Raw genomic sequence first — 23,543 nt, 5'->3', positions numbered from 1 at the left:
CAAGTTTTATGGATATGGTATTGGAATTTTTGTTTAATTTTTTCATTGAACCTCCATAACCCATTGGGATAAGTGTTATCAATAGTTATGCTCTTCTTCTCCTGCTACTTGTAAAATACATCATTAATCCCATGACTCCTTCACACGAAGGTGACTAAAACGTTCATATAATGTTACATCATTTTTAAACATCCTTCTAGTTTCCTCTTGGAATTTTTGTTTCCTTTTGTCAGCATTCCCCAATGCCTTTGCATGGCCTGCACTTTCAGCCTGGAAACAAAAATATAAAGTGAATTTTTACATTCAAATTGCATTTTTTTTTGTGTTAGAATGGCTTTTGCTGCTAGGGCAATATGCATTATCACTTTTGACGAAATTAGTTCAAATGATTATGCCATAATAGTAAAAAATTAACATTTCACATTGCATAAATCAATGAACTGATATAACTTAAAGTACAAACCTCAGTAAGGTAGGGAAATCGCAAATAAAACATATTTTGCTCTTCTACTTCAAAATCCTGTGCCAGTTTACGTAAATGTTGCGGCTCCACCTTTTTCACTAGACGATCTTTGCCTCTAAACAAATGTCCATTGGGGAGTCGATTACGTCTCAGTAAAAATTGTGTTAATTTCATATTTGTTTATTGAATGTCATCCAAAATTAAGAAAGATTACCCCGTACCGTAGGATTTTTGAGGTTAAGTTAAGATAAGAGCAAATGTCAGTCAGAATGACATATGACAGTGGATAAAAAGTTTGTGTATAGGCTGGCGTCCACTAGACTCGCCGAGGCGAATCGAATTTAATCGCAATAATTCACCTATATATTTTCTAATGCAACCGCGTCCATTGACGAAGAGCCGCGGCGCGCCCGTCAATGGACGCAGTTGTATTAGAAAATATATAGGTGAATTATTGCGATTCGATTCGATTCGCCTCGGCGAGTCTAGTGGACGCCAGCCTTATGAGTTGTATAAAGGTGCGCTCCACACTCGTGCGCGAATCGCGGCACGAAGCCGCGAACGCGAGTGTGGAGTCTAGTTCGCTAATCAGCGAAATCGACTCCACACTCGCGTTCGCGGCTTCGCGCCGTGATTCACGCATGAGTGTGGAGGGCCTTTAAAACGATCACATTTTTCCTCATTCACAATCGGATATCATGATATGGTATAAAACCAGGTGTGCCAACTTCCGAGTATTATTCTTTACTTAAAAAAATATTGCCGCTTTTGTCACATTCAAATGAATTATTTATTCAATATATTTAAAATAAATAATCCATATTTATGCGTAAATTAATAAATATGTATTAAAATAATTTTGAACGATAAATTATCCCCGTGCTATTTTATTGCTTCTTCCAGACTTCTTGAGTTGTACAACACTAGCTATCTATGATGGCCGTCGATTGGCTGTCGGACGAGTGTAGGGCTTTTATGTAAATAAATTTTGTGGATAGCAGTTCACTCGATGTTAGTAAGAATTAAGTAATAATTCCTAAGCATGGGATCACGGGGCTGACAGTGATATAATAGAAAGCAGTACCCGGCTTCGGTGAGTGTTTTTTATGTGTATTCCCATCGGTAATTAGTACGCTTCTGTAGATTGTTTTGGAAGACCTCTTTTATTTATTTCTCATCAACAACTGATCAATAATTAACAATTATAATTGCAAATATCGTCAGTAAAGAAACTTAATTGAGGTCGTTTTCTCCAACAATACATTGACCGAGACATATTGGAAGTTCGTTTCGTATTTACCCTTTCACTTTATTGTACATTATTTTCGTGCTCTACTTATTCTGATCTTTTTGGAGACAATTGACGTATTAAGCGACGTATCTCCTATCGGAGTTGTCCGAAAAAGTTGCTCTTTTATTTCGTGTGAATTTTCTATAAGCTGTAAACTAATATCTTTACCTACACTAAAAGTGACCTACTTAGATTTTCTTTGCCTTATCGGACTGTTAGACGTAGTCCTTACTATCTTCCGGTTACATGACCCCTGTTACACAAATATACATCCATACAGAGTAACATCTTGCTGTAATTGTAGTGCAGCTATCTGAAATTACTTATTTATTGACATACCAATCTAAGTAAACATACTAATAAACAATATTGTAGCTTGATTATGGTTTTTGAATGCTTAAGTTTTATTAGGACACAAATAGATATATTGTAATATCAATATAGTGATAGTGGATATACAATTAATTTTAATATCTTGAATCATTATAAATTATGGTCTTAGCCTCCTGAGACCCAGGAGTTGTTGTGTTTTTGAATTTGGAACTTAGTTATTCTATAAAAAGTACAGAATAGATTATGGAATATGTACACAAATTTGTACAAGGGTTCTCAGGAGGCTAAGTAAATGTTTTGATAAGTCAGTCTCAAGAAAGCAAAGTTATAGCAAAATTATAAATAATAATTGAAGTCACACTCCGTTTATTGTTAATATAGGAAGTCGTTGGGCTCCAGGGCACTGCCCTCTTATCAGTAATAGGTGCTATGCACCAATAAGATTAGTTGAAGCAGGTGCAATTGTTAGAGAATGTTTACACAGGCAATGGTTATTGAGGCTTAACATTATATAGCCAATCATAACTTGTTATTTTATCTAAATCTGATTGTTGTTGTAATATATTCATGTAAGTAGCTATTGATATCTTTCTGACTGGTAACTTTGTGGTAAATGTATTTTATCAGCTTTCTGTAACAGTTACATAGCAAATTTACTTTGAGTAACTAAGACTGGTTCTTATCGGTGCTGGAAGTTGCTAGATCATGAATATCATGATGAGATGAGATCATTTTATGGCACTTTTTCCTTTCTATGTTATTTTTTTATAATTTTGTGTCTAATATAATATTTAAAGTACTTCTGATCTATGTTACAACCTAATATGTAACCTATAGTTATGAACCTACTGTAGGCATAGTAGTATACAACCTACAGTAGGCAGGACATCCCCCAATCAGTCAGGCTTGTGTTAAAAGTTATATTCAGATAAATATGATACTTAAAGCAATACTATGAGGTAGGCATAAGATAAAAGAGCCCTTTCTGACCTCTAGTTATTCATATGTTCTATTAAATTACATTAGAATAATCTTACATCACAGCATTTGCATATAAAGTACTTAAAAACCCACATACATAGTTTTAAATGAAACACTACATATTATTGTTATCAGTATCTTCAAATATCCAATGTTATGAGATAATTCAGGTTGTTTTAACATACAACATGCTGAGCCACTGCAGTTTCACAGCTGGTTTGGCTTGGGTATACAAAAAGTTATTAAAGTTTTTATAGTTTAAGTGAAAGTGATTGCTCTGAATCTATTATTCAGTTTATACAGTTTTAAAGTATTATCTTTTAAAGGTAGAAACAAGTAAAGAGTTTAAATTCTTTAATCTGTTTATTGTTATTTTTTTCTTTATTTTATGAAAGTTTATTTTAAATATAGTCTATTTCACCTGAGCTTCTAAACAATTCAATCTACTCAGAAAATAAAATTGGTTCATTTTTAGACAGTATAGTGGAACATTGGGCACAAACATACTATACCTAGTCCTAACTGTTAACTGGCAATTTTAAACCCTATTGCAATGACATAAGGCCTGCTGCTTGTTAGGCACACCATACAAAAAATTTCTATATTTTTTATTCCACCAGATCCAATCCAAAAAAAATTGGATTGATGTTGTCAGTTTGAGAAAGCAATGGAACAAATGAAATTTATTTGGTTTAGGTACTAGTTAGATTGAAACAGAGTGTACATTATAATGCACATTGAGCCTTACAAGGTTCAAAGAGTGTTGCTGTTAGTGCCCACCTCTCCAGCCTAATCCTTCCCTTTTGATGTCATCCCTACTATATAATATACTAGCTTTTGCCCGCAACTTCGTCTGTGTGGAATCAGTAACAGCAGCTAGAGTAAATTTACTGCCTGGATAAAGTGTAATAGCAATCATTCAGTTTGAGCATAAGCTTAATTGCTTGACATCAATTATCCCGCAATTATAGAATAGAATAGAAGATGCTTTATTAAAAAACGCTTAATTTATTATTTATTCATTAAATCTCTCAACTTCACTACCCTTTTTACTCTCTTTAGGGATGATTTCCATAACAACATAAAAACTATCCTATGTCCTTCCCCGAGACTCAAAATGCTAAATTTGAACTAAATCGGTTCAGCGGTTTAAGCGTGAAGAGGAAACACACAGACAGACAGACTTTTGCACATAATATCAGTATGGATTACTAGCTTTTGCCCGCGACTTCGTCTGCGTGGACTTAGTTACCCCAGCTAGAGTAAGAATAGCGCCTGGAGAAAATCTTATAGCAATTATTCAATTTGAGCATATTATGCACACAAATTAGCAGACACTTCATTAATTATCTCAATTCCACCCCGCTTTTTACTTTCTTAAGGGATGATTTTCGGGATAAAAACTATCCTATGTCCTTCTCAGGGACTCAACCTATCTCTATGCCAAATTTCATCTAAATCGATTTAGCGGTTTAAGCGTGAAGAGGGAACACACAGACAGACAGACAGACTGACAGACTTTTGCATTTATAATATTAAGTATGGATTATATTATAAATGCGAAAGTAACTTAGTCTGTGAACCACTTTTAGATGAAGTTTGGAACGGCAATAGTTTGAATTGAAGCATGGGGAAGGACATAGGATAGTTTTTATCAATCATCATCATTATTCCACGGATACGAATACGCGGGCAGAAGCTAATAGTAAAAAAAAACTGTCTTTCTCAGATAAATGTTGGTATTTATTTATCAATGCAGGGTAAGATTTGGGAGGATGTGTGTGAGATAATGTTAACATATGATGTGATGTTTGTTTGACATTTGGTTGGTGTGGAATGTACTACTGTTTGTTATTATTATAATGCGTGTTTTATTACCGAACACGATCATTTTATATATTGATGCAACCATAAATTCAGTAAAACCACGTAAAAACAATAGTTATTTGTGTTACAAGGGGGTAAAGTTGTTGTTTAACCGCTCGTGCTAATTCCAAAATTGAAATTGGAAAAATGGAATCTTGAGCGTTGCGAGTGCTTGAGTCGCAGAGGTATGGTTTAATTTGAGGGGCGAGGAGCTTACTCACAACCGATTCAAACAGTTTAAAACAGTTCTTAAATATTTATCATTCAAAATCATCATTTAAAAGTCAATTTTACCAGCAAACATAAGAAAACGAGTCAAAATTTGCATTTGATTACTTTGCCTCACATCTGAATAAAATGCAACTCTCTTATCCCTTTTTTGAACAATCAAGATAGCATTTACCAGCTGGTGTGGTGAAAAAGTTATTTTATCTTTACATAAATTTTTGTAAGGCAGTCTCGTGGGCCAGGGGAAATAAACATTCCAGAGATGCTAATTGTGATAAAAACTCAGACAGTTATAATTTTTTTTACGATACCTTTAAGTTAGGTATGCTTATAATAGAATAGTAGTTATCTATAGTTAAAAGTAGGTACCTATGAGTGTGGCCAAAATAACTAAAAAAGTTAGTCACAAATTTATATTTGTAATTCATATCAGGAATCAGGATACGATATTGGATAAGCTAGTCAAATAAACGTAGAAGCGGAAACGATAAGCAATGCAGTTGCCTATGTACTTATTGATTGTTGCTTTCCTTTCGACCCTTTCGAGTATACATCTAATAAGTCATAACATAATTTGTTTTTGGCGCGTCGAACATATCAGTTGTTCAACCCGAAAGGCATTCCACAAAAAGGTCTACTTTGTTGGGGACGTGACGCGTATGGCATACCTTCTTAATAATCTGTATTATATACCGTTGAATTTAAGGTTAAGATCAAAAGTTATCATGCCAAATATCAGATTCTTAAGTTTATTAGAAGTTAAAAAAAAATCGTCACGAACTCTACACTTTTCTGGAAATGCCTTAATTGCTTTTCACCCATTCGGCCATTCGAGTAGGCATTAAATTAAAATGTAGTATTTGGCGCGACGAACATATCATGTTCAAGCCGAAGCTTGTTTCTCTTTATTTTATTCGATACCTAATATTATTTATCAAGTCTGGAATAAAGATAATGCGGGATAAGTCAGTCATACCGAAACAGGCAAGCCAGTGGGAATCCAGTTCTGTGAAAGCTCCGCCATTATAACAGACACAGACAGACTTAATAAGTGTTTCTCCGCATAAAATAAATCATACCTATACATGGATAGGTTTTAACTACTTTTATTATTAATAAAAGTTCATGTCTCGCAACCGGTATGCACTGACCTTTAAGAGCTTTGGTGTGTTTTGATTGCAGACTGATCTCGCCCGCAGCGCCCCTCGGCCGGTGAAACATGGCGCAGGTGGGCGCCAACATGGAATACCAGGAGTACAAGTGGGCCTACTCAATCATGGACTCCTCCAAGTAATTATCATTCTATTGTCGTTGTGCTCGTACATTTGCCATATAGGCATTTACTTAATTACTTCGTAAACATCACAGGCCTTACGAACACTACCAAGTGGGCCAGTTCGTTGTTGAGCAAATGGCGTTCGTGCACATTTTCGTTCGTGCTCATATTCGCTCGGCATTATATGAAAGGGCCTATATCCTATCCTTACTTTTGAAATCTGCATATAGAAAGCTGAAAGAATACCCTGAAAAACTTTCTTTTCTCCGATTGTAGTAAATCACAAAGCGGAATTTACGAGCGCAGCGTCGTGTTATACTTTTAAGATACGCGATACTCGATCGCGAGCCATATTTACAATAATCTCCGTAGCGTTGTCCTTGCATTGCCGTAACTCACTTTTGGAAACCTGGGATTCGCTCGGGCAACCAGATCCCAAGAATTGGCACAGACACTATGGGTTCACGAAAACGACGGCCATCTGATCTGACCTTCCAACTCGGAGGAGTAACCAGGTCCGTAGCTTAGTCCAGTATCCACACGATGTTTAACGTCACCGAATGATGATGATTTTCAGACGTTGTTTTCATAATATAATATCTCGTTAAGCTATTACACAGCCAACTGCCGTTACAAGTCATGCCGGGACGTTTAATAGGTATTAAATCTAGAGTTTACACCCTGATGTATAAATTGTGTGACATATTAAAAAAAAACCTTCTTACGTACCTAATGCGATCGAAAAGCGCAAGAAAATAACTAAAAACTAACAATTAAAAATAACTAAAATAAAATAACTAATAATTTAGACTATAAAACGCCTTAGCTAGCTAGTCGAGCAAAGTGTGTAAAAAGTAAACACCTACGTACTTTCCACACAGTTCGTCGACTTATCGTAACTCTTATTGCAAAGATATAAGGTCTATCAAAGGTCAAAGGGTTGCTGTGATCATACCGTGACGTTGATGTGAGCAGGGGAACCTATAAAACCCTCGCTAGCTTGGACAACGGCTGATGTCAGCTGATGTAAACGCTTTCCGAAATGTTTACCGCAGTTACACTCGTGCGAGTGCAAAATCTTAACTGAAAATCTAAAATACTTAAATTGCACTACTTAAAAAACAAATCAAAATAATTGTTAAAATAATTTGATTTGTTGTACATGTATATATCTGAATTTTCATTTCATTCGGACAGCTGGAAACGATTTTTAGATTGCCGCGAACAGTTGTGTTGTTATTGTTGTTACCAGGAAAAGGATGCAGAGATACCGAGACTGGAAAAAGTAAATAAAACTTATTAAAAAAAAAACAACTAAACAGACTTTACTGGACGACGTTCTGATTGTGTAGGTAGTTGACAACTGTAACAAACCCAACGGATCTTCCATGATTATAATCAGAATTATTAAGCGTGAAATGGTGTCAATCCTCTCGGCCACAACCACAACGCTTGTCGCTTGCTTTTCAGTTCGAACCACTTTAAACATATATAGGCAAGTCCCGTATTTATTTTGAGTCATTATAAATAGCTATTCAGTCTATATTTCAGACAAATGTAGTAACGCCCTTGCCTATCTTGGCGGTTGATGCACAGTCAAGAAAGACTAGAAGAAATTAGCCACTTTGGATCTCAATTTTGATTTATTTTTGCAACCATGGACCAAACAGGAACCCTTGGACGACATTATAACATTCCTTGCTAAAAATAATGATTCGTAAATTTTGCGCCAGCTTATCCCACAGTATTTCACGTCGCTAGTTAAGACTACAAGCTAGTCGCTAGTTAGTGTTATGTTCAGACCTGGTTCAGACATAGAAGTTTTTGTGGCAAAATAAAGTGATTGACAAAATGAAATATCGACATGTCTGTTAATGATGGATCTTTCGTTAAATATATATTTTATAATCATAATCATTTATAAACATTGTATACGTATACGAAGATAGCTACCGCGAAATACACAACACGTTCGATATCTTCTTTGATATTTCGGTAGTTTTCTATTTTTATAGCACCTGTATACTATAGTATATATGTAATAAAGAAATTATGTACCGATTTGTAATTGATTTCATTTCATTCTTGAAATTTCTCGGTAATTATAATTTTACAGCAAATAGAAGTTACCTCTTTTAATTATTAATCTATGACTGACTTATCGATAAGTGATAACAGATGTATCGATGTTTCATATACTCAAACACTCGTTTTTACATAATATAAATTGGGAGCGTTAACTAAATTAATGATCATGCAAAACACAAATAGATTAAAAGAATAATAACGGTCTAATTTAATATCTGACCAAATAAAATACGCTAACATTTTCTGTGCTTGATACACAGTAGATATAATCGATTCTGCGGCGAGCATATTACCTATCATTACGTATTACTTGATTAATGGGATGTAATTAACGATCGTATACACGCGATGATGGATAACACATTAGAAATCGTATCATGTAAAAACGTTGGTTAAATAAAAGGACGCAGTAATCCTGAAAACACCACAATTTTGAAGCTCTGAATAATGAGTTAAGAAATAGTTTGTTTAATTTATTTTAGTAACAGTTATTGACAAGACCAGCGAACTGTAAACTGAGCTGCAAGCTGTATTGACATAAAAATAAACAATGGTAATAGTACTAATAGTATTAATGATGGTTCAACGTATATCGTATATAATACCTACATCTGATTGAGTCAAATGTTAGTCAGTTAATCTAAACTCTGCACACAGTAATATACAGCCAAGATATTAGACTGTTGAAATTATTTTCATTTTAAATTCTATTTCGTATGGTACAATTTAAAATTAAACTACTTGGCTGATTGATACGGGTACGTAACTACACATACGTTTAAAAAATTCATCATGCATAATTACTAGAAATTGTGACTCTGTCATTAATCACAAAAGGACCCGCATAGTCCTCCGCTTCTTAATCAAATGTAAGAAGGGTTCGTTTGAGAGTATTTACCTACGGTCGCATTTTCAATTACTTGGATTATTGAGGACGTATTTCTTCTTGCCTTTGATGTCATTCATTCTACTCATGTATATTTAAAAAAATGTGTTTGTGTAACGAAATATCTTTTCTCCACATCTTTTTCCCGGAGCCCGGGGTCCGCGTTGGCAACCTAATCCCAAGAATCAGCATAAGGCACTTACAAAAGCTACTTCAATCTTTAAACCTAAAGGGGGAAATATAAGGCCTTGTTAGAATTAGTTCTGTTGTCTCGCGATGTAACGTTTTTTCTTTACCGAAAAGTGATGTTTCTAAATATCAAAAAAATTAATATCGTATCGTAAGTACATGCTTTCCAAACACAAAAACTTGTGACACACGAAGAGTCAAGTGGAGTAAAAATTACCAGTTCTTAAGAATCTCAAAGAGCCGCACTCCAAGGAGCCGCATGCGGCTCTCGAGCAGTTTGCGTTAATACGCTTATGAATACCTCACGAATTTTATAGACATCTAATACTATACGACACATTGCTACTGATAAAAAATCCTACTTTGATACTCAGTGTCACGGGCAATAACTCAGGCTATCACACGACTGTTGAACTGTTGACTGCTCCGTTACAATTAGTGATTCATGTTATTCATGTAATTACCATTGTTAAAATCAAGCTCCGTGTCAAAACTAATGGGGATGATCAACAGTTCGGCTTTACGACCAATTTCTACTTTAGGTTATAACCGAACCGTTACAGATTTATGGCGAATTTAAACGATACTAATCAAATTTATTTTATAGCGCCCTCAGGTCTTATATTTAAAGACCTGGGTCCTGCACTGTCTAGTTTCATGATTTAGTATAGACACTAGTGTTTTTGTGGAAGCAACTGACATCTGCCCTTCCATCCAGAGGCTAAACCAGGCAAGACATTTTTTATTCGCCGATGAGAATTAAGAAGACATAGAGTGCTCACTCCATACTTTGTTACCAAAAAGACTATTATTTTCGTAGTCTACATCTAGCGTCAAGTAGCGGAACTATCAGTACAGCTACTCGCTACTACTACTCTTTGGTCGAAACTATTATCCTCCTAAGCCCCAACTATACAAGAAAAACTTAGAGAATATAACCAAACTGAGTAGCCATTAACAGGCGTTTCCCTCTGTCGAAAATAATCTGCCAATGGTCATACACAATGTATGGACTGACGTTTATCTGACATGGCTATTTTGACGTTACGTATACATTTTACGTTCCCCTCCCCCGCAAAAATTAGCAGACTTTTTTGTACAGCAAATTACAGAAAGGCGTCTCCGTTGGTTCTATCCTCCAAGAAGAAAAATGACCAAATTTGGCCATTGAAGTTTGAACCCATAATGTAGGATTGATTTTGTTTTGTTTTAAAAATCGACGATACAAAACAATTGCAATTCTGTTCCAATTGAATACGATTTATAGTTGGTCAACTTTTCAGTAGAAAAAGGCGGCAAATTTAAAAAACCGGCCAAGTGCGAGTCGCACTCGCGCACCGAGGGTTTCGTACTTTTTAGTATTTGTTGTTATAGCGGCAACAGAAATACATCATCTGTAAAAATTTCAACTGTCTAGCTATCACGGTTCATGAGATACAGCCTGGTGACAGACAGACGGACAGCGGAGTCTTAGTAATAGGGTCCCGTTTTTACCCTTTGGGTACGGAACCCTAAAAAAAGCAGGCCCGAAGAAATATCGTCCCATAGAAAATTTAAATATCGCGCCTTTTTCTACTGACAAGATTTGCTTGACCAACTATATTTATTAATTATTATCGAACTTAATAAGTACCTACCGTAGGTAGGACCGTGACTGAGTCTTAGGAGGCTATGTACCTACTTAAAATTCTGTAGAAAAAAACTGCTAGGAGTCAGGAAACTGATCTGATTGCAATTAAAAATTAAACAGATACTTACAAAAAAATCAGTATACCCTCTTATACGGCTTCTGTGGGGACTAAACTGGCTTCTAAACTGGAAAAAACTGCGGTCACGGTCCCATCCGGTGGAAATCATAATAAAGGACGCTTTGTGCTCACGTTGAGGTTGACCGGTTGATACTAACGCCGCGTGGCTTGTATGTTTAAACTCTAAAGGCATAGCTAAACAAAAGGTATGCTTTATTTCGTGAATAAACCCGAAATGGGCTGATTTTTATTTTGTGATCGTTTTATTTTTCTAGTCAGATTTCGATAAAATTTGGTCAGTAGAGAGTTCCCTATTATGTACAATATAAACGCATTATCATAGTGTGTCCTAAGAAATCTTTCTTGGAGTTTCGGAAACGAAAACTTCCATAAAGTTTCGTAACTCAACGGATAATTACATACCAGTTTCTTTGTCCCAAATTAGGATTTCGTGTTTATTCCGCACATCATAAGCTCTTCAAAATTAGCAAATTTTATCTAAAGCAAAATAAAAATCTGCCCAAATGATGGTTAAAGTTTGACCTTTCGTATGTGTATTTGTCCATAGTACTGGATACTGGATAGCATTATTTAAAAAAAAAAAAAAACGTTGTTTCAGAACATTCAGAATTCCATACAATATTGTTAGTACCATCGTTATACCTATGTGTTAGTAAATACATTAAAAATAAAAACAAAACAAAACAAAACAACAAACATTTTTGTAACAAAGAAAACGTCTACGTTAGCTACTCACAGACTACTTAAAATATGTTATACACAATACCGTCAATACCTCTAGACTCCATGGGAATGGAATATGGAATCCAGTTTCTCTAGACTGCACTAGCGTATTATCACAGATTAGTAAATAGTTACTACGGTATAATTGAGATAAAGCTCCGCGAACATACCTGGTGCGCTACAAAAGCGGGTGGTTGCCCCAACAGTAACCTGAATCCGTTGTTATACCTACTGGACGCGACGCGTAGAGCATTAAATGTCTTCTTAGATCGGGTTGCACCAAACCGTTTGTCACCGTTTTAGCGTTCGCTAAATTTTATTGTATGGGAAGTTTCATAGTTTTCTGCTGCTTGACGTCGATCAGTCTGTTAGAATCATTTATTCATCAATACTATACATATTACTATATTTATTCATTACAGGTAATGAATACAGGTGTTATAAACAATTTGTTCTCTGTAATATGTCTTGCGACGTACCATGATTTTGGTTACCTAGCGCATGCAATATTATTAGAAATGTCACTATATTTGAAATAAAAATAATCAATAAGTTGTAATTAATAATTTAAAATAAATAATGATTAATGGGTAATTATATAAGTCAATCATTCATTTGTCAAAGTGTCCATCAGAAATTCATCAATATTGTAATAACATTTATCTTTTAATATAAAAATTTAACCTAATCTTAAATGTCGACAGCTGGTTATTTCTGAGTTAATTGTGGTTGGTGCAACTGACCCTTAGTATAGTCCGTCCACAGACTGCACCGACCTATACCGTAACTGTATAGACATAGAGCAAATAAAATCGTGCTTAAAAAATGCTAATAGGTGTCTGAAAAATGGGGTCAGGATACTAATTGAACTCGGTCTCAGCTCATTCAACGCTAATCAAGACACATTGTCGTTATGGTTTTATAAAGCATTTTCACATACGTATACATACTGGCCTCCTAGCCTAGTCGGTAGTGACCCTGCCTACGAAACAGGAGGTCCTGAGTTCGAATCCTGGTATGGGCATTTATTTGTGTGTTTATCACTGATATTTGTTCTTGAGTTTTCTATGTAATTAAGTGTTTGTTTATCGATATATGTATATACTTCATGGACAAATTTAAAGGAACGCAGTGTAAGATTGTCGTTACTAGTGTAAAATTGTCCCATAATATTTATTATTATATTTACCAGCAAACATATGTAACTTAGCGGTGAATAAGTTAAACAACGTTGACTTTCGCCATCTTAAAATTTGTCCTGGTCTCGGTTGTTATTGTTATGAACTCATAAATGTCATTACAACTAGCTAAACGAGCATACATAGTCGGCAAATTGCCTTTAATTACACCTGAGAGCATCTTAACAGGCCGTGTCTGTGTGTTATATTTAGTTGCGTTTGCGCAGGCGAGTTTTAGGGCGCCAGTGTAACGAGACCTCGAGATCTCGTAACAATTATGAGTACTGGGAGTATGTTGGATTGCCTTTAGTGTTACAATACACTGTATTATATACCAAATTTCATCACTGTCCAAGAGATTTCGCAGTTTGTCCTATTCCGATTGTGCTATATAGAAGTTATCGATATAACGCTTAACTGTACGGGTACGGCTACCACGACTTTGACACTGACATATTCGCTAGCGTGAGCGTAACTTATTTCTATGCATCTCGCTCGTACTGGCATATTAGTGCGAGTGAGATGTATAGAAAGTAAGTTCCGCAGACGTTAGCGAATGTGTCAGTTTGACACTGATAAGACAGTCGTGGTAAGGCTACTGATAATACGTACTCATTATTACTTTACCTTGCATATTTACATCGTTTATTATGTACTTATTCGTTCGAGAAGTCGACAGCGCAAGTATTCAAAAGAAATCCTGTTCCCATGTCACATGGGAATATTTATTCACCTATTGAATTTAAATGTAAACGCTTTGTGTACTCAGTGTTTTTATGTTTCTGCTGTAGCCAAGTATAAAATAATAGTTTGGTTTGTTCTATGTCATCACGCCAAAGATTAATTGACTGTATAAGATGTGTAGAAAGGTCTAAGAAAAATCGCCTGAGTTTGACAGCCTCTGTGCGGCGCAATATATTTTATGGTAACTGAATTGTCAAACTTTAACTTTTGATAATTAGAGTTTCCGCATTAGGTGGTCAACCAATCTCTCTTTTTTTTTAGAGTGTCAGCGTGCCTGATCTCAATGTTGCTGATCGTCTACGGCAGCTTCCGCTCGCTGAACATGGAGAGAGAGGCGAGGGAACGCGCGGAGCGCGAGCGAGAAGCGTCGCTTCTAGGAGGCACCAAACCCCCGCCCTGCCAGGCCAACAGTAGTAAGTAGTGCTGCTCGTGTACGGCAGCTGCCGCTCGCTGAACACGGAGAGAGAGGCGAGGGAGCGCGCGGAGCGCGAGCGAGAAGCGTCGCTTCTAGAAAGCACCAAACCCCCGCCCTGCCAGGCTAACTGTAGTAAGTAGTGCTCCTCGTGTACGGCAGCTGCCCTCGCTGAACATAGAGAATCGAGGGAGCGCGAGCGAGAAGCGTCGCTTCTAGGAGGCACCAAACCTCCGCCCAGCCAAGCTAACAGTAGCACAGAATAACTAATAGTACAGTAGTAAGTAGTGCTCCTCGTGTACGGCAGCTGCCCTCGCTAAACATAGAGAGTCGAGGGAGCGCGAGCGAGAAGCGTCGCTTCTAGGAGGCACCAAACCCCCGCCCAGCCAAGCTAACAGTAGTAAGTAGTGCTCCTCGTGTACGGCAGCTGCCGCTCGCTGAACATGGAGAGAGAGGCGAGGGAGCGCGTGGAGCGCGAGCGAGAAGCGTCATTTCTAGGAGGCACCAAACCTCCGCCCAGCCAGGCTAACAGTAGTAAGTAATAATAGAAAGAACAAAATTAAATTTGTACAATAAAACATAAATATCGAGTAGGTATATGATGTCCACAGTTAACTTACTCGTAGAATTCTGGATACTTGGGCGAATCATCTTTTTAGTGTCACTCATTCATGGCCAGGGGAAAAACAACTCTTAAAATCCTGATACGTCGGCATTTTGCACTTTCATCATTACCTTGCCAATGGAACAGATATTCTGTCAATCCGCCGCAATGGGGTGAGATAATTTCTTTTTATGCGTGACATTGGGTCTGGTTGTAAGCGAGTATCTTTCTGCTGCAGACGTACAGACCCTCAACACGATGCAGGCGCTGTGCTTCCCCCTGGGCTCGTCGGTGGCGTTGCTCGTCATGTTCTTCTTCTTTGATTCCATGCAGACGCTCGTCGCCATCTGCACTGCGAGTGAGTACCAACCACACGACTATTCAAATTTTAATGTATTTTTAACTGACAATTTATGAACCTTATTGCAAAGACATAAGGTCCAACGAGTCACGCTTCTTGGACCATACCTACCAAGAAAACTGGAAGAAGAGAAACTAACTAAATGCCTGCAATCCTGTTCCAGTAATCGCTTGCGCGGCGCTAGCATTCCTCCTGACGCCACTATGTCAGTACGTGGCCGGCGGCACGGGCTCCCGCGCCGTCTGCGGCCGCTACTCCGCGCCCGAGCTGGCCGCAGCCTTTCTTGCCGCCGGGATCGTGGCCGTCTGGGTGCTGACCGGCCACTGGCTGCTCATGGACGGTGAGTGTCTGTTCACGTCTGCCGCTACTCGTCCGGGCTGGCCGCAGCCTTACCCGCCCTGTGGATGCTCTTATTCTACTACAGAATTTACAATAACGGACTGTTGCATTGCCTGATTTGAAACAAAGTTTTGACCTTTTTTAATCAAAACTACAATAGTTCCTATTATGCGGCTTTCATTTCGGCATTTCGGATGCAGATCCGCACACCGGCGTGCGAGCAGGACGTCGCGCCGCCGCGAGCGTGCGTCTAGGCCACGGCCTCTGTGATAACCGCGTTCAACTTTGCAACGGCAAACATCTTTCCCGAACCACGGTTCAATGTTGTCAACCCTGTAAAAACCTGTTTTGTTCCAGCTATGGGCATGGGTCTGTGCGTGACCTTCATCGCTTTAATCCGCCTCCCGTCGCTGAAGGTGTCAACTTTACTACTCACGGGGCTGCTACTCTACGATGTGTTCTGGGTGTTCTTTAGCTCTTACATCTTCACTACCAATGTTATGGTCAAGGTTGCCACTAGGTAAGTTATATCTTGTACGGCTACAGAATAGGCGACTCAATAAACCTAATTAATTTCATTTAAATCTAAGGCAACAAATTTAAGGAAATAAAAATCTGCCCAAGTAGCTGATGTAACCCTGACAGTTGCCAAAATTAACTGGGAATGGTCTAATAATGGTGGGAATCTGCCGTTAGCTTAACAAACTGTGTGTCAAGTAGACTTCTGAGTGGACGCAAAACATTGCTATGCTATATCAAAGATAGATATAACTCCGTAGTAGATGGATACAGTCTAAGGAAAAAACGTGCCTCGAAAATCAAGAAAATTTGATTCTCGTTCAGAGGGCGCTACTAGCTTTGGCCAACTGTCGTATAGATGGCGTTGACGGTTTCGTTTGTTATTTAACAGTTTTAAGAAAGAACATGGGTCAAAATCATAAAAATAATTAATGCAAATAAAAAAATTATTTATCCATATCTAAATACATTTTATCGTATTTTTAAAAATATTTATTTTTAGTTTTAAAGTGTGTCGACAAATGGCAGTGAATTTACTGGGGTTACAAAATTTACTATGACAGTACCGTCAGTACCGCTCTACTATAAGTTACTCTATGGCTATATGTTACAGCAGACTTCGATGTATGCGAAAAACATCGATGAAGAAAACTCGCATTTTACCCTATTTTTGTATCTTAACCAGGGACTTTGTGTGTTTGAGGATCTACCAGCAACTAACCTGTCGTCTGTAGGTATATGATATTAATACAGATCCTGACTGAATCTTTTAGCATTTTATTTTGAAACAGTATTTTTTTGCGTTATACGACACGGTGGTTTTGAACCTACAATTTTTTACTAGGTACTAGATATTCACACTTACCGCCAATATAAGCAGGTGCCTTCCCGTATAAATACGCAAGCTCCTTTTTAGGGTTCCGTACCCAAAGGGTAAAAATGGGACCCTATTACTAAGACTCCGCTGTCCGTCTGTCACCAGGCTGTATCTCATGAACCGTGATAGCTAGACAGTTGAAATTTTCACAGATGATGTATTTCTGTTGCCGCTACAACAACAAATACTAAAAAGTACGGAACCCTCGGTGGGCGAGTCCGACTCGCACTTGTCCGGTTTTTTCACTGTGGTTTCAATCGGAAACTTACACTTGACAGTTATCTTACAGTTCCGTATGCTCTGCTAATAGTTGTTGGTTGTTAGGCCGGCGGAGAACCCCATGAACGTGGTGGCGCGGCGCCTGCAGCTGGGCGGCGCCATGCGCGACGCGCCCAAGCTGTCGCTCCCCGCCAAGCTCGTGTTCCCCTCCATGCACCACCAGGGACACTTCTCCATGCTCGGTGAGGCTCTCCTACACGCTACACTCGTACACACACACACACACACACACACACACTCGGACTCGGTGTACTCGTATACACGATATTCTATTGGAAGTGACACAGCCAAGCTGACATCTGAATACAGGGCCTACTGTTTTGGTTTTTCTGCCGTAGCGAGAATTAAATATCTAAGGTGCGTTGGGGTAAGATTGAAAGGTTTTTCATGCGGGGTGAGATGAGAAGTCGCCCGTAATGCTTCGGCATATGGACGATTTTTTGTCTTACCCCTCATGAAAAACCCGTTCAATCTCTTACCCCAACGCACCTTAATCATATATTTAAAATCATGGTAATTTAAACCGTAAAACTTTCATGTCCGCGATTCATGAGCCCTGGCTCGCGCTTTTCAATAGTTTAATAGTATCCTTGCGGGTCTTGGTCTGCCTTTTTATGGCAGAAATGAAAAACATAAACTTACCATTGTCACTTTACATCAATAAATTGGTAATATTCCCTACAAAACATGTGATCCGCTTTGGAAGATCTGCCCGCCTTATGGTTATGGCCTAAAATTGAAACTAGTGGTAGACGTTGACTCGTTGAAACTTCGCATCTTGGCCTATTGATTCCTTTCAACAATTGTAGCCATACTGCCAGTATTGTTGTATTGTAACGTTAGTTCCGCCCCCAGGTCTGGGCGACATCGTGATGCCGGGCCTGCTGCTGTGCTTCGTGCTGCGCTACGACGCGTACAAGAAGGCCACGCTCGTGTGCCAGATGGGGCAGGTGCCGGGACCCCGCTCCATGGTGAACATTCTCTTATTTATTATATTTATTGTCACTTGTACGACTGATCTAGTGTAAATTGGTAAGTTTGTTTGATGTTAAAGGGTTCCCGACTGACGTACTTCCACTGCTCGCTGCTGGGCTACTTCCTGGGGCTGCTGACGGCCACGGTGTCGGCCGAGGTGTTCAAGGCCGCGCAGCCCGCGCTGCTGTACCTCGTGCCCTTCACGCTGCTGCCGCTGCTGACCATGGCCTACGTGAAGGTAACTGCTGCTAGTCGACTCATTTTTAATATGCTCGACCTTCAGTCAAGACGCAGATTGGCCAATATGACCGTCAAGCCATGATGGCCAACAAATTCTTCAAGGAGCAGGAAGGTGAAAAACGCCAACATTATAGTTGGCAACAACAGACCGGGCCGTCGTTACAGCCCGCGACAGACGCAGCCAAAAAGAGCCTCGCCCTGAAATGGCCTCCTCACACCCCCAGAAAGGGGATCTAACGTCAGTTAGTTAGGGTTAGATTAGTTTATAATCTTCCTTAATACATATACAAATTAAAAAAATATATATTTATATTATACAAATTATTTGTAACACACGTGTGTACGGTTGACAGGGCGACCTCCGGAGAATGTGGAGCGAGCCGTTCATCGCGCCCACCGGCAAGGGCGGCGCCGACTTCGACGTGTGACTGCCTCGCCGCCGCTCTAGCGGCTAGGACTCACCGCACACGCACCGCCGCTGACGGGTACCTCCCATTCATGAACAACTACTCTCGCTTAACTATATACAGATGCTATAGCGTGCAGGTGTACTGACTGGCGTCACGCACACGTTTTCACGTGTTATCGTAAACGCCGCACGCCCCGCTCGAGTGTCCACTCAGTTCTACCGATCTCTTCTTATGGATCTAGTATCCGGTCGCTCGGGTTCGAACATTGTTTTTGTCACCCTGTATTTTCTGTTTAGAACGTTGGGTATTATGTGCTCGCTGTGATACTCTGACGTACTTCTAGAATCCTGAGCATAGCGGGGGATTCAAGCGACACCACCTTTAATGAAAATTATAATAAATACTGTAAAAACACTTGTAAAAGTGTACTGTTAAAGCGAGAACCAAGTTTCATGGTAACTGACTTGCCAATGGGAAGGTGACCTAAAATTTTATCTAAATATAATAAGTTTATGCAAGATTTGCTCTGTTCTTACTTGTGTGGACAGGCCGCAGTTGAGTAGCTCTCTTATTTTTTAGGCTTTCAATCAATAAAGGACTCTAACTGCACTTTTGTATAGCTCGTGTTGCGAGCTCGGGAATCAGACGAACAAATGTCATCATATTATCAATTTTGATTGTCAACATTATTTTACAATGACTATTTGTTTATTTTTATTTCTAAAAATCTATAAAAAATATAATGATATTTCTAGATGAAATATATGAGAGGTAGCTAATATTTTATTTGAATGTTAAGGAGGCGTAAAGAATTTTAGCGATAACCAAGCAAAAATCATTCCACCACATTTTTATGAAACAATTATTTCCTTCTCACTTACTAGTGAAAAGGGCATAGATGCTACTGCGAAAGAGACAGAGGTGTTCTACAGTTGACTAAAAGCCTTAAAAAAAGTGGTTTAATTAACTCCCCTCTCGCCACGCGAGCTGTGCCGCTCGGCTGTATGAAGTGAATTGAAGCGTTAACGTAAAGACATATTGTAAGGTGTATGTTAGGCTAGATGATACGCTTTTTTCTAATTAATAAATAATTTTAGTCGAAGGGAAGTTACAGCACAGGGTAACTTTTAACAGCTCTTGTAAAGTATGCTAAGGAACAAGACCAGTGCGTTTTATTCGGTATTAAGTTTAATGCATTTTTGTATTTTATTGTTCACTAATTTAATCTAATACACTAGTGACAACTTGAGCCGCCTACTTTGGCAGTTTTTATTGTGTAATTGGCGTTTAATAAGATAAATGAAGGTGCCAATGTTAATTTCCGAATGTAGAAATGTATGAGCGTATTTGAGCTCGTCGAAAGTATATTTTGTGGAACAATGTTGTTACCTTCATAAAAGGTACAAGTCGATTTACGAAAGCTGGCACGAATGGAAAGAACGAAACTTTCATTGTATGAGTGACTCCTGTATCGTATCGGTATACAGTCAGAGCCACCATTTTATTGGTTAATGTGATACCCACATAGATATTTTCAATCACTCGTTCATTCCATTCGTGCCAGCTTTCGTGAATTGGACTTGTACATATTTCGGAGCAGACTCGGTCGCCATACTGGCTACATGAACAATCAGTTTCTTCCCAGTGTATTTTATAATTATATGTATTATATTCAGAGCCCTTCAATTATATGCGTAAACATATGACATAAGGCCTGCGATACACTCGTATGTTTTACTTACGTAAGTAGAGACAAAGCTATTTGTTAGAATGGGATAACGATATTCATCTCTCATTCTGTAGTATAACTATGTCCCTACCAACGTAAGTGAATTCCAAGTATAATATCTTGGGCCTAAGAATATGCCAACGTTACGCTTATAGTAAGGAACAAATCGCATGTCACATTTCAACCTTTTTTTATTCATTTTCATTCATATTTCATCTGAACTTAGTGTACATACAACGATATGATGACATCACAATACTCACGGAGAAGCAATTTGCAGGGTTTTTTTAATCGCCTTTTTATAAATACTGTAATGTCACAAGCTACTTGCAATGCATCTACTATTATTAGGACGGCAACTTTCGTGGGCGAGGGATGTTACAAAGCCAAGGGTGCCAAAATAATACGAAGAAAAAACGCCAAAAAACTTGCCCGGGGGGGTTGTCATATCTACTCAGTTTAAGTAAAATTATAGGATTGCACGTGTAGGCAAAGATCTCTAAGAATCTCTTTAAGCTACTGTCGATATGATATTTTGATATGTGTTACGAATGTGTTGGTTGGGATCTTTAAATTAATGTATATCAGAGCATACGGTTTTGTTGCTGATGTTAACTTAGTCATCTTGTAACCGCCAAGTCATCATTTTGGTTATCTTATATATGATCAAACTATGTTGTCACTGCCTTAGACTGATGTTTCCAATAAAGATTTAGAATTTCTATATGTTATGGGAGTTAGTTGGATGTAGGTGTAAGCTATGTCTAATGTTGTTATTATTCACACAACTGTATTGTTGTTGTAAATTATTTGATTGAATTTAATGAATGATGTTATGTAAGACACTACATCATAAGATTCATATTATGATAATGAATTATATACTTGGTATGTGTGATTTGATTTTTGATTAACTATTCATTTACATTGAATAAATGTTTTAAGTAGTAGTTATTGATAAAGTATAGTAATAAGTTTACAATGTGGAGATATACATAAAACAGTATTTTTCTGATTATGATGAAAAGTGATATAATTTATTGAGGCTTACAGCTATGTATGGAATATGAATTTGAAAAGCATCAATTTATCTGTTTGTATTGTACGAGTATTAGTGTTTATGATAAACTAAATCTATCCTAATAAATTGTTTCTACGGAATGTTTAAAAGTAACATGTTTTGTCTATTTTAAGGGTGATCATTACTTATTTTGGTGCATTTAGATGTTATTGTGTAAAGTATCATTCAGAGTTTTCATTAATGTACATACAAACATATATAATAAAAGATTGATGTTGTATCCAGTATCACATCTTGTCTAACATTGCACTACTGATGTAAATATCGCCCAAATTAACATTCAGTATCCACAAAAATGGGGAAAAGCATTTAGTATTTTTATTATTTAACAACTGTGAAAGAATTCTAACAGAATACCTAATAAAAATATTAGATGGAAGTAAAAAAGTATTTTATTTAAAAAACCCTTATAAAAATACAGTTCAAATACACCACATACACTTATAATTTATTTTGGTGTTTTATCATTTTGCAATCAAAGCACTACAAAACATTGTCACTGCCAAGAGTGTAAAGTTAGTGCAAATTTTGCTTGGTAAGAATTGTGTTTCATTTTTAATGCAATGACATTTACTTTTGACAATATTGTATAATCTAGTACATGGAGACTGTATAAAGGAGCCAAATCTCTATGTATGAAAAGTGTCCATCAAAAAACAGTAATTAGGCGGCGCCACCATACACCGAAATACTACCAAAAACAACCTACGTAATTTGGTCAGGTTATTTGTTGCCTTATATGGTTCATGTTATACTCATGTCCCAGAGCCTAACTAGCGCCACCGGAGAGATATTAGGAACTATTATTTAAAGCTTAACGCGGTCACTTTTACAACAATTCTGCCATAAGAGATTGCGATCCTTTCTATACCATCCATAATCTAGTAACTAAAATTTTGACAAATATTAGTGCTGCTATATCTGTTGTTGTGTTATTGGATTGGTGAAGACAGCACCATTTAATAAAACAAATCATATGAAATTTCTATTTATTTGCCTCAACTTCTTTATTAGTATCCCTTTTTTGGATGAACCTCAGCTGCTTCTTACGCATTCTCTTCAGTTTGGCAGAGTTGGTGATGACTTGAACAACCTCAGCCTTTGCCTTGTTTTCGGCCGAGCGTTTGATGTTCTCTCTTCTCCTTTCTTTTCTGGCTTGTTCTTTTTGTTTCAATTCTTCTAAAACTTGTCGGGATAATTCTTTAGTTTTCTTTAGCTCTAGCCTAAGGGCAGTCTTCTTTTTAAAGTCTTGCGTAAGCCCTTTTGTCTTATTAACTGTAGCAAACCTGAAAGGATACATAATGGTTTATTTTTAATTTGGTGTAGTAGAGAAAATTTGATGAGGTATATAAAGTGCAGGATATTTTACCTTTCTTTCTGCGTTTTCCAAAAGCGTCCAGATTTAGGACGTCCTCTAATAGTTTCTTGGTTTAGTTTCTTCTCTTTTTTTGACAAAGGATTAGAAATTTGAGTTTCGACTGTGTCTTCAGGTTCCTTTTCTTGATTTTCTTTTAAACTGTTTACTATAAAGAGGACTTGGTCCTCTACAGTTTGTGCCATTTTCAACCCTGAGTACACTTACACAGGTAAAAATACAATAAATAGCAACTGTAATTCAATGTATTCAATGAACTCACGAGAAATAAACACGTGTAGTGCGTGACCTGTAGTGTAGTGTAAAATGTAAATGAAATGTCACTGA

General features: G+C 37.7%; 2 protein-coding genes across 3 annotated transcripts; one reads left to right on the top strand and one right to left on the bottom strand.

Annotated features, from left to right (window-relative positions):
* The first annotated feature begins 1,382 nt into the window (after positions 1–1,382).
* Positions 1,383–21,687, top strand: LOC134750181 (signal peptide peptidase-like 3). Of its 2 annotated transcripts, XM_063685306.1 has the most exons (10): positions 1,383–1,556; positions 6,345–6,452; positions 14,277–14,428; positions 15,270–15,389; positions 15,556–15,732; positions 16,089–16,251; positions 17,452–17,588; positions 18,262–18,377; positions 18,461–18,619; positions 18,975–21,687. In XM_063685306.1, exons 2-10 carry the CDS (start codon positions 6,382–6,384, stop codon positions 19,047–19,049), a joined length of 1,170 nt encoding a protein of 389 aa, XP_063541376.1. In that variant the 5' UTR covers positions 1,383–1,556; positions 6,345–6,381; the 3' UTR covers positions 19,050–21,687. The 2 variants fall into 2 exon arrangements, with proteins under 2 accessions (XP_063541376.1, XP_063541377.1); XM_063685307.1 differs by lacking the exons at positions 1,383–1,556; positions 6,345–6,452; positions 14,277–14,428 and adding an exon at positions 14,816–14,961.
* Positions 21,688–22,816: 1,129 nt separating this feature from the next.
* Positions 22,817–23,510, bottom strand: LOC134750183 (coiled-coil domain-containing protein 86). Its single transcript, XM_063685308.1, has 2 exons — positions 23,211–23,510; positions 22,817–23,127 (listed from the first exon to the last, which is right to left on the bottom strand). Exons 1-2 carry the CDS (start codon positions 23,399–23,401, stop codon positions 22,827–22,829), a joined length of 492 nt encoding a protein of 163 aa, XP_063541378.1. The 5' UTR covers positions 23,402–23,510; the 3' UTR covers positions 22,817–22,826.
* Between the last annotated feature and the right edge of the window lie 33 nt (positions 23,511–23,543).

This window comes from Cydia strobilella, chromosome 19, assembly GCF_947568885.1.
Source record: "Cydia strobilella chromosome 19, ilCydStro3.1, whole genome shotgun sequence".
NCBI lineage: Eukaryota > Metazoa > Arthropoda > Insecta > Lepidoptera > Tortricidae > Cydia > Cydia strobilella.
The sequence above is the reverse complement of the archived record's forward strand: the minus strand, read 5'-3'. Positions and strand labels throughout refer to the sequence as shown.

Coding starts and splice junctions, on each gene's coding strand:
- LOC134750181 (XM_063685306.1), top strand. CDS start 6,382: ATGGCGCAGGTGGGCGCCAACATGGAATACCAGGAGTACAAGTGGGCC. Junction 16,252..17,451: donor ATGGTCAAGGTTGCCACTAG/GTAAGTTATATC, acceptor GTTGGTTGTTAG/GCCGGCGGAGAACCCCATGA. Junction 17,589..18,261: donor GGGACACTTCTCCATGCTCG/GTGAGGCTCTCC, acceptor TTCCGCCCCCAG/GTCTGGGCGACATCGTGATG.
- LOC134750183 (XM_063685308.1), bottom strand. CDS start 23,401: ATGGCACAAACTGTAGAGGACCAAGTCCTCTTTATAGTAAACAGTTTA. Junction 23,128..23,210: donor TGGAAAACGCAGAAAGAAAG/GTAAAATATCCT, acceptor GTATCCTTTCAG/GTTTGCTACAGTTAATAAGA.